At 35.4% G+C, this 12,237-nt stretch overlaps 1 protein-coding gene across 4 annotated transcripts in view; it reads right to left on the reverse strand.

The window, feature by feature from the left end:
- Positions 1 to 1,552: 1,552 nt before the first annotated feature.
- ZNF267 (zinc finger protein 267) overlaps positions 1,553 to 12,237 on the reverse strand; it is a 42,599-nt gene continuing 31,914 nt past the window's right edge. For all 4 annotated transcript variants that reach the window (XM_017862750.1, XM_017862753.1, XM_017862752.1 and 1 more), the window contains one exon: positions 1,553 to 4,286. In XM_017862750.1, coding sequence (XP_017718239.1) covers positions 2,371 to 4,286 — 1,916 coding nt within the window. In that variant the 3' untranslated portion in view covers positions 1,553 to 2,370. The remainder of the gene's footprint in view (positions 4,287 to 12,237) is intronic.

Here is a 12,237-nt window from a genome sequence, read left to right on the forward strand (position 1 = left end):
AGATCATCACATCTCTTCTAGTGACTCTGCCAGGACTTCAATGAGGTGAAGTCCCAATTCAAACGAATGAGGTCCCAAAGGAAAACCCAAAGGAGACAGCCTCTGCAGCACCAATTGGCTGACACAAACTCTAGTTGTAAACTTTCAACAAATAAACCGATATGACCTTCACCTAGTTTACAAACAGAACATTTTCATCATCTTCAGAAAATTCACTTGTGTTTTGTCCCAAGCATCTATCTTTTCTTCCTCAACCAGAGGCTATCAATGTGTTGATTTATTTCACCATAGGTTTATTTTGCCTGAAATAATACAATACATAAATACACAAAACACAATTTTATGTCTAGCTTTTTTCACTTAGTAGGTCTATGAGATTCATATAGGGCATGAGCTTTAGTTATTTGTTTCTTTGTATGGCTGAGTTGCATTATGTTATATGAATACTATGCAATTAATTCAAACCACTGCTTTAACCCAACATCTTTTCATGAACTACTTACAAACTGGCTCTCAAACGAATGTGAAACATTTGCTGCTAAGTTGTGGCCTTTCAGTCTTACCTGCCTTATCTAATCATTATCAAGACAGTCACTATGAGAAAACTATTCTCCAAATCATTGAAAGTTTAAGTCCTCCAACAAAAGCAATATTAGGGAAGACATTTCACTGTTAACCCATAATATAGTATTTCCATTGTTAACCACAATCTTAGATAAGATGGAATAGTTTAACACTGGTGTCAGTACAACATTTCATTCATTGTACATCAGTGTTAAAATATGAAAAACCAACTAATTTTATTAAAAGAAATTAAGTTCACCCATAGTCTAAACCATTTTAAAATCCACTGTATTCTTCCTGGTCAAAATACAGTTACAAGCACTCAAGAAACATTCCTTTTTTTCCAATATACTAATCTTGCAGTTCTATTTGCTACATTTTTTTTTAAGTGAGGCTATTTAGTGAATGTTGATAGGAATTATCTTCATATTTCTCTGATATAGGTGAAGATGTTATTCTCCTCACATCAAATACTCAGCTCTTTCACTATGTCTTCTATCACATCAAATAATACTAAAGACTCCTACTTTATTTTGTTATAAAGATATGCCAGTACTTCAACTCAGTGATCCTAACCTTTTTGGCACCAGGGACTGGTTTCGTGGAAGACAATTTTTCTACAAACTGGCAAGGAGAGAGATGGTTTTGAGATGAAAATGTTCTGCCTCAGATCATCAGGCATTAGTTGGAGTCTCCTAAGGAGCACACAGTCTAGATCCCTCACATGCACAATTCACAATAGGGTTTACGAAAATCTAATGCCACCACTCAGCTGAGAGGTGGCAGAGCTCATGTGGTAATGCTGGCTCACCCACCACTCATGTCCTGCTGTGCAGCTCAGTTTCTAACCGGCCTGGGATCGGGGACCTCTGCTTTAAATGAAGTCTCTTTTTTAAAAAAAAAAAAAACATGGAGGAATTGGTGAAGTAATTTCAAAAATTCAGAATATCCCTCTTACTTTAATATAGAAAAATGCTCTAAACACGTATATGTTTACATGCATTACTACTTTATTCAAACACAAAGAGCATATTTTAAAAAATTTTCATGTGTTTTACATTTGGCATTAAACTTCATGAAAAATGTTGATATTAATTATTTTCACCTAACTTAGAAGGACCTCACATTGCTCTGATGCAGAAAAAAAAAAAACAGAACACATATTTTCACATGAACACCATGGATTAAGGAAAAGCAGCAACAGATTTGAAAGCTGAATTATATAAATAATATTTGCTCTCCAAAAACCTCAAATACTGTAAATGCAAATGAAGTATCTATGAAATATACCTGTCAAAACATCAATGTTCTTGCTACTTTAAAACATATAAGCAAATAAATTATCTAATTATTTTGCCTTTAGATTCTGTATAAATTTATTTAGTATAAAGGCTGAAAGTGTCTGTGCTTTAGTCCTTTCTCACATAAATTCTCTGACACATTTAGACTTCATTTTTTATTAAATACTTCCTCACATTTATTGCGTCTACAAACTTTTTCTATGAACCCCTAGGTGACTTATAAGTTTGATATTTTGAATAAAGCTTTTCATATTTTTACATCTATAGTGTTTCTCTAGTATGGGTTATCTTGAGTAAGGGTTGAGCAGTTTAAATAATTTGCCACATTTTTAATATTTGTATGGAATTTTTTCAGTTTATATTCTCTGCTGTTGTGTAAAGCTTGAAAAATGGTTAAAGGTTATGCCACATTCTTAACATCTGTAGGGTTTCACTCCCATATAAATTATCTGATGCACAATAAGACATGGATAACAAGTAAAAATCTGCTCCATGTTTTACATTTTCAAAGTTTTTCTCTAGTATGACTTCTCTGATGTGTAATGAGGTATGACCTAGAGTTAAAGGCTTTGCCACATTCTTCACATTTGTAGGGTCTCTCTCCACTATGACTTCTCCGATGTGTAGTGAGGTATGACCTATAGCTGAAGGCTTTACCACATTCATCACATTTGTAGGGTCTCTCTCCAGTATGACTTCTCTGATGTGTAGTGAGGTATGACCTGTAGTTGAAGGCTTTGCCACATTCTTCACATTTGTAGGGTCTCTGGCCAGTATGAATTCTCTGATGCTGAATAACATCTGAACTATAACTAAAGGCTTTGCCACATTCTTTACATGTATAGGGTTTCTCTCCAGTATGAGTTCGCCGATGCACAGTAAGACCTGAGGAGTCACTAAAAGATTTGCTACATGCTTTACATTTGTATGGTTTTTCTCCAGTATGAATTCGATGATGTCGAATAAGGTGTGAACTATAAGGAAAGGCTTTGCCGCATTCTTTACATTTATAGGGTTTCTCTCCAGTATGAATTCTCTCATGCACAGTAAGATTTGAGAAACAAGTAAAAGGTTTGGCACATACTTTACATTTGTAAAGATTCTCTCCAGTATGAATTTTCCGATGTTGAGTAAGGCAAGAACTACGGCTAAAAACTTTGCCACATTCTTTACATTTATAAGGCTTCTCTCCAGTATGAACTCTCTGATGCATAATAAGATTTGAAGAACGAGCATAAGATTTGCTACATACTTTACATTTGTAAAGTTTTTCTCCCGTATGAGTTGTCTGATGTTGAGTAAGGCATGAACTACGGTTAAAAGCTTTTCCACATTCTTTACATTTATAAGGTTTCTCTCCAGTATGAATTCGCTTATGTTTAGTAAGGTATGAACTACAGCGAAAGGCTTTGCCACATTCCTTACATTTGTATGGTTTCTCTCCAGTGTGAATTCTCTGATGCACAATAAGATTGGAAGAACGAGTAAAAGATTTGCTACATGCTTTACATTTGTAAAGGTTTTCTCCAGTATCAATTTGCTGCTGTTTGGTAAGGTATAAACTACAGTTAAAGACTTTGCCACATTCTTTCCATTTATAAGGTTTCTCTTCAGTAGGAATGATCTGATGTTGAGTAAGGTGCAAACTATGGTTAAAGCTATCCCCACATTTTTCACATTTGTATGGTTTCTCTTCGTTATGGATTATCTGCTTTCTAAGATTTGATGACTGACTAAGGTCTTTATCATATTTATTACATCTATATGAGTTTTCTCTGATATGGATGGTCTGATGTTGAATATGTTTTAATGACTGGGTACAAACTTCTACACATTTATTACATTTGTAAGACTGTTCTTGCTTCTCTTGCCCATGCATACTCTGAAGAAAGAGTTTCTCAAATTCTTTACATTTGCATTGTTTTTCTAGAAAGCAATTTTCCTGATGATTTTTAGGGCTTGAGCTTTGGTTCAAGGTTTTTTCAGAATTATTGCAATGATAATTTTTCTCTCCAATAAAAACATCTCGGTACCTACTTAGAGTAGAGACCTGCCTAAATAACTCTGAAGTTTTATCATATATGTGATGTTTTCCCCAAATATCTATTTCCTCTTGTTGACTAAACAATGATGAATGAGTAAAGACCTTCCTATATTGATCAAAGTTATAGCTTTTGGCACAAGGAGAAAGTATTTGTTGGTGAAACAAACTTTCAACAGAGGACTCATCAAATTGATCATATTTTAAAGTCTTTTCATCATAACATCCATTGTGCCCGTCACACTCCTCCCTTTTCCACCTTTTTCTTAAATGTAAATTCTCAAGATCACAGTTCCCATGTCTCCTTGATATCACTTTTTGGAATGAAGCTTCTGTGCATTGCTCTGTCAACAGGTCCTTGTTATAATGTGAAAACACATCTGAAAGATATAAAAATTTTAAGAATTCCAATTACTAGATTCAGATACATATATTTTACAAATCTAATACACAAAATTATGCTAAGTTGAGAATACAACAGTTGAGTGAAAAACCTGAGGCTCTGTTTTCTCAATTGATATACAAACTTTACTACAATCACTTTACAACAATAAAGTGGCATGTGAACTACTAAGACACCAACAGTGGAGAAAAGGGAGTGTTTGTGCCACCTGCCCTTGCCCCTCAGCAGCATCTGCATGGCAGGGAGAAATCTGTTAATTTGGGAGACGGAGAGCACAGTGACTAGGGGACTACAATGAACCCAGTGCTGCCCTATCACAGCAGAGACCTGGCAGGATTCATCACCTTCTGACTTAGGAGCTGCTGGTCTCTGAATAACCAACAGTGGTACCCCAATAACACATCATGAACACTGGACTCTGAGATGTCCCACTGTGGTGGGTATAATGAAAGACACCTTCTGTTTGAGCAAAGCAGAGGAAAAAGTAAATGGGATTCTGTCTTGCACCTGAGGTACCAGCTTGGCCCCAGTGGGGTAGAGCACCAAGCAGACTCTTAGGGTCCCTTAGTCACATTTCTGGACCTGCCCTGCACCAAAGAGTAAGTCCCAGATGTGGAAGCAGTCATCACAAGCTAACTGAAGAGTGCTTGGGCGTTGAGTAAACATCAGTGATAGCCCAGTGAAAACCCCTGTGGGCTGGTGGTGGTGGCAGACACAATATGAGGCTCCTCTGCCTGCAGGAAGGGGAGGGAGGAGAGGGAAGGATGTTGTCTTGTGATTTGAATGCCAGCTTAGCTGCAGTAGAATAGAACATGAGATAAATAAGGCTTCTGACTTCAATACCTGGCTCCCACACAATATCTCTGGACCTACTTGGGGCCAAAAGGAACTCACTGCCCTGAGGAGACACAAACCTGGCTGGTTACCACCTGCTGATTGTAGAGGCCTAAGGTCTTGAGTAAACTTAGGTAGTAGCCAGGCAGTAATTACACTGGGCCTTGGATGAGACCCAGTGCTGTGCTCACTTCAGGTCTAAATTAGCACAGTCCCAGTGGTGGGGGTAAGAGGGAAGCTTGTGTCATCCCACCCCAGCTCCAGGTAGCTCAGCATAGAGAAAGGAATTCCATTTGTCTGGAAGAAACTAAGGGAACAGAACAAGAGTCTCTGTGCTTGGTAATTTAGGTAATTCATCGATTTTAACCAAGACCAGCAACATGGTACCTCTGAGTCTGTAAGAAGAACATTATTGAGTTTGAGATCCAAGTACTTTCAAATTCTGGAAAGCCTTCCCAACAAGGGTGGACATAAAACCCAAACTGTGAAGGCTACAATAAATGCCTAACTCTTCAATGCCCAGACACAGATGAACATCTACACATTAAGACCATCCAGTAAAATATGGCCTAACAAACTGAATAAGGCACAAGAGACCAATCCTGGAGAAACAAAGTAAGTAACTTTTCAGACAGATAATTCAAAATAGTTGTGTTGAGTAAACAAATTCAAGATAAAATAGAGAAGGAATTCAGATTCTATCAGGTAAATTGAACAAAAAGATTGAAATGATTAAAAGGAATCAAGCAGAAATTGAAGTTAAAAAATGCAATTGGCATACTGAAGAATGCATCAGAGTCTCTTAATAGCAAAATTGATCAGGCAAAAGAAAAAATTATTGAGCTTGAACATAGGCAATTTGAAAATATGTAGAGAAGACAAAAAAGAATGAAGCATGCCTACATGATTTAGAAAACAGCCTGAGAAGGGTAAAGCTAAGAGTTATTAGCCTTAAAGAGAGAAAGAGAAAGGGGTAGAAAGTTTACTCAAGGAATACGATCAGAGAACTTCCCTGATCTATAAAGATATCAATACCCAAGTACAACCAGGTTACAGAACACAAAGTAGATTGAACCCAAAAATGATTACATCAAGACATTTAATAATCAAACTTCCAAAAATTAAGAACAAAGGATCCTAAAAGCGCCAAGAAAAAAGAAATAGCATATAATGAAACTCCAGTATGTCTGGAAGCAGATTTTCAGTGGAAACCTTAGAGGCCAGGAGAGAGTAGCAAGACATTAATTTAAAGTGCTGAAGGAGCAAAACTTTTATGCTAGAATAGTGTATCACGTGAAAATATTCCATAACCATGAAGGAGAAAAAAATGACCTTCCCAGACAAACACTGAGAGATTTCATTAAAACCAGACCTGTCCTACAAGTAATACTAAGGGGCATTCTCTTCCATCTGTAAGAAGAGAATGTTAATGAACAATGAGAAGTCATCTGAAGGTACAGAACTCATTGGTAATAGCACAGAGAAAAACTGAATATTATAATTATAATGTGGTGTGGTGTGTAAAATACTCAAGTAGAAATACTCAATGATGACTCAATACAACTACAACAATGTTTCAAGACATAGTACAATAAGACATAAGGAGAACCAACAATAAGTTTAAAAATGGGGAAACAAAGTTAAAGGGTAGAGTTTTTACTAGTTTTCATGTTGCTTATTTGTTCATTTAGGCAATCAGTGTGAAGCTGTCAACAGTTAAAAAAATAGGTTATAAGATAGTATTTGTAAGTCTCATGGTAACCTCAAATAAAAAAAAAAACATACAACAGATACAGAAACCAAAAAGCAAGAAATTAAATCATACCACCAAGAAAAATCCTGTTCACTAAAACGAAGACAGGAAGGAAGGACAAAATAAAGAGAAGATACAAAAACAACAGGAAAACAAATAACGAAACGGCAAGAGTAAACACATACTTATCAATAATAACACTGAAAGGAAATGCACTAAAACTCCAATTAAATAACACAGAATGGGTGAAAAAAAGAAAAAGGAAGACCCAGTGATCTGCTGCCTATGAGAAATACACTCCATCTATAAAGATACACATAGACTGAAAATAAAGGAATGGAAAATGTTCCATGCCAATGAAACCAAAAAAAAAGAACTAAAGTAGCTATACTTATATCAGATAAAATGTATTTCAAGACAAAAACTGTGAAAACAGAACAAAGATCATTTTATGATAAAGGGATCAATTCAGCCAGAGAATATAACAATTTAAAATATCCATGTACCCTACACTAAAGCACTGAGACACATGAAGCAAAGTGTATTAAAGCTAGAGAAAGGCCCCAATACAATAATAATTGAGACTTTAACACACCACTTTCAGCATTGTACAGATCTTACAGACAGAAAATCATGAAAGAAACATCAGACTTAATCTGTACTATAAACCAAATATACCTAATAAATATTTGCAGAACATTTTATCTAATGGCTACAGAACACACATTCTTCTCAGCACATAATTTTCAGATACACAACATTTTAAGTTACAAAACAAGTCTTAAAACATTCAGAAAAGTGAAATAATATCAAACATCTCTGCCCACAATGGAATATAACTAGAAATCAGTAACAAAAATTTTGGAAACCATACCAACAAATGTAAATTAAACAATATGCTTCTGAATGAAAATTGGATCAATAAAGAAATTAAGAAGGAAACTGAAAAATTTCTTCAAACAAATAATGAAAAAACACATACCAAACCTATGGGATACAGCAAAAGCAGTACTGAGTGAGAAATGTATAGATATATGTGCTTTCATCAAAAAACAAAAAAAATCAAATAACTTAATGTTGCATCTTAAAGAACTAAAAAATACCAAAACAAAACAAAAATTATAATAAAGATCACAGCAGAAATAAATAAAATTGAAATAAAAATACAAAAAAAATCAATGAAATGAAAAGTTGATTTTTTAAGCAGATAAAAGTTACAAACCTTTACCTTTACTAAGAAAAAAAGAAGACCCACATAAAATCAGAGATGAAAAAGGAGACATTATAACTGATACTGCAGACATTCAAAAGATTATTAGTGACTATTATTAACAACTGTATGCCAATTAATTGGAAAATCTAGCAAAAATAGATACGTTCCCAGATATATACAACCTACCAAGATTAAACAAGGAAGAAATCCAAAACATGAACAGACCAATAACAAGCAACAAGTTCAAATCCATAATAAAAAGTCTCCCAGTAAAGAAAAGCCCAGGACCTGATGACTTCATCACTAAATTCTACCAAACATTTAAAGATCTAATACCAGCCCTACTCAAAAACTTCCAAAACAGAGGAGGAAGGAATGCTTCCTAACTCATTCTTTGAGGTATTACCATAATACCCAAATCAGAAAAAGATACATCAAAAGATGAAAACTGTAGGCTAATATCTATAATAAATATTTATGTAAAAATAACAAAATATTAGCAAACAGAATTCAACAACACATTAAAAGATTGTTCATTATGACAAAGTGGGATTTATCCCAGGTATGCAAGAATGATTCGGCATATGCAATCAATCAATATGATACATCATATCGACAGAATGAAGGACGAAATCATATGATCTTTTCAACTGCTGCTGAAAAAAGCATTTAATAAAATTTAACACCCTTTGATAATAAAAACCCTCAAAAAGCTCGATATAGAAAGAACATACCTCAAAATAATAAAAACCATATATGACAGATCCACAGCTAGTATCATCCTGAATGGAGGGAAAAAATCTGAAAGACTTTTCTCTAAGATCTGGAACATGACAAGGATGCCCACTTTCACCACTGTTAATCAACATAGTACTGGGAGTGCTAGCTACAGCAGCAGTAAAACAAGAGAAAAAAACTAAATGGCATCCAAATTAGAAAGGAAGTCATCAAATTATCCTTGTTTGCAGGTGGTATACTCTTACACATTTAGAAAAATCTAAAGACTCCACCAAAAAACGATAAGAACTGATAAAGTTGCAGGATATAAAATGAACATACAAACATCAAGCATTTCTATATTTCAACAGAGAATCTGAAAAAACAGATTAGAAAGTAATTCCATTTACAGTAGCCACAAATAAAATTAAATACCTAGACATTAACTTAACCAAAGAAGTGAAAGATCTGTACAATGAAAACTATAAAACATGAATGAAAGAAATTGAAGAGGATGGCCGGGTATAGTGGCTTACGCCTGTAATCCCAGCACCTGGGAGGCCAAGGTGGGCAGATCACTTGAGGTCAGGAGTTTGAGACCAGCATAGCCAACATGGTGAAACCCCATCTCTACTAAAAATACAAAAAATTACCCAGGCACGGTGGCGCATGCCTGGAGTCCCAGCTACTTGGGAGGCTACGGCAGGAGAATGGCTTGAACCCAGGAGGCAGAGGTTACAGTTAGCCGAGATCACGCCACTGCATTCCAGGCTGGGCGACAAGAGGAAAACACCATCTCAAAAAAAAAAAAAAAAAAAAAGAAAGAAAGAAAGAAAGAAAAGAAAAGTATAGAAGAAGACACACACACACACACAAAATCCCATGTCAATGGATTGGAAGAATCAATATTGTTAAAATATCCATACTACTCAAAACAATCTACAGATTCAATACAATCCCTATCAAAATACTAATGACATTTTTCACAGAAATAGAAAAAACAATCCTAAAATATATATGGAACCACGAAAGACTCAGAATAGCAAAGCTATCCTAAGCTAAAAGAACAAAACTCAAGGAGTCACATTACCTGACTTCACATTACACTCAAGAGCTGTAGTAATCAAAATGGCATGGTACTGGCATAAAAACAGACACACAGACCAATGCAACAGAATAGAGAACCCAAAAACAACTCCAGACACCTTGAGTGGACTCGTTTTTAACAAAGATGTTAAAAACATACACTAGAGAAAGGATAGTTTTTTTCAATAACTGGTGCTAAAAAAACTGGATATCCATATACATGAAGACAAGCTATTCATTAAAAACAGAAACTTAGACCCCTATCTCTCACTATATACAAAAATCAAATCAGAATGGATTAAGGACTTTAAGACTTCAAACTATGAAACTACTATAAGAAAACATTGGGGAAACTCTCCAGGATACTGGTTTGTGTAAAAATTTCTTAAGTAATGTACTAAAGCACAGGGAACCGAAACAAAAATGGATATATGGGATCATGTCAAGTTAAAAAGCACCTAGACAGCAAAGGAAATAATCAATAAAGTGAAGAAACAACCCACAGAACGGGAGAAAATATTCACAAACTACCCATCTGACAAAGAATCAATAACCAGAATATGTAAGGAGCTCAAACAACTCTCTAAGAAACTATCTAACAATCCAATCAAAAATGGGCAAAAGATTTGAAAGGACATTTCTCAAAAAACACCCAGACTAGGGAGCAGTGGCACAATCACAGCTCACTGCAGGCATAAATTTCTGAAGTTAACTGATTCTCCTGCCTCAGCTTCCTGAGTACCTAAAACTACAGGCATGCACCATCACACCTAGTGTACTTATTATTTTTTATAGACACAGGGTCTCACAATATTGCTCAGGCAGGTCTCAAACTCCTGGCCTCAAACGATCCTCTGACTTCAACCTCCAAAGTAGTTGGGATTACAGGCATGAGCCACAAAACTGGCTAAAATATCTGTATTAAAAATGTTCAGTCAACTAAAGGAGAACACAACTAAACTAAAAGAGAAAATGGATGATGAAAATGAACAAAGAGATTAAAACTATAAAAACACAAAGTGTGGAGGTAAAAAATAAAAACTAAATTTAAAGATTCACTAGATGAGGTCTACTGCAGACCTGATGTAACAGGCAAAAATCCCCAGCATGCTTGATAACAGGTCATTTGAAATTTTAGAGTCAGGAAGGCAAACAGGACAAAAAAAAGAAGGAAAACACAGCCTAGTAAACCTATGGGATATTATCAAGTAGGTAATATACTCATGAGAATTCTAGACTGAAAAAGAGCAGAAAACTTATTTGAAATAATAATGACTAAGAATTTTCCAAATTTGATGGAGAAAATGGCCTAAAATTTAAAGTTCAACCAACTCTGGAAGCAACACAAAGAGACTCACATGAGACATTATAATCAGAAATTCAAAAGTGACAAAGAGAATCTTGAAGTCAGAAAGAAAAAGATGACTTGGCAGGTACAAGGCCACTCATAAAATGATCAACAGATGTCTCAGCAAAAAAATCTCACAAGCCAGAAGATGGCAGGATGATATACTGAAAGTGATGAAAAAATGACAACTACCTACTATGAACACTACATCTGCCCAAACTATACTTTAAAAATGAATTAGAAATAAAGAATTCTTGGGGCCAGGCGCAGTGACTCACGCCTGTAATCCCAGCACTTTGGGAGGCCAAGACGGGCGGACCACGAGGTCAGGAGATGGAGACATCCTGGCTAACGCAGTGAAACCCCGTCTCTACTAAAAACACACAAAAAAAGCCAGGAGTGGTGGCGGGCGCCTGTAGTCCCAGCTACTCGGGAGGCTGAGGCAGGAGAATGGCGTGAACCCGGGAGGCGGAGCTTGCAGTGAGCCAAGATCGCACCACTGCACTCCAGCCTGGGCGGCAGAGCAAGACTCCGCTTAAAAAACAAACAAACAAACAAATAAATAAATAAATAAATAATTCTTAATAAAAGCTAAATGAATTTATATCCATTAGACCTGTCATACAAGAAATGCTAAAGGAGTCAGTTCTTTACATTGAAAAGTAAAATGATGGTAGGGAGGAACAAAAAATCATGTAACAGTATAAAGCTTTCTGGTTAAGGTAATAATATACACAAAGTATTCGGTATTATTGTAATAATAGTATATAGAATACTTTTAATTCTGCTATATATTTGAAAAGACAAACACTTTCTTGTGTGTGTGACTGTTTGTATGGCTTTTTAATATTTTTAAAATTTACCTGATAAAATTCTGTATTATTAATTACATGGAAATATAGGATACAAAGATGACACAAAATTTTCAGTATCTTGTGGAAATGAAAACACTACATACCTACACAGTTTATATATAT

Source organism: Rhinopithecus bieti, unplaced genomic scaffold, assembly GCF_001698545.2.
Source record: "Rhinopithecus bieti isolate Rb0 unplaced genomic scaffold, ASM169854v2 scaffold_66233, whole genome shotgun sequence".
Classification (NCBI taxonomy): Eukaryota; Metazoa; Chordata; class Mammalia; order Primates; family Cercopithecidae; genus Rhinopithecus; species Rhinopithecus bieti.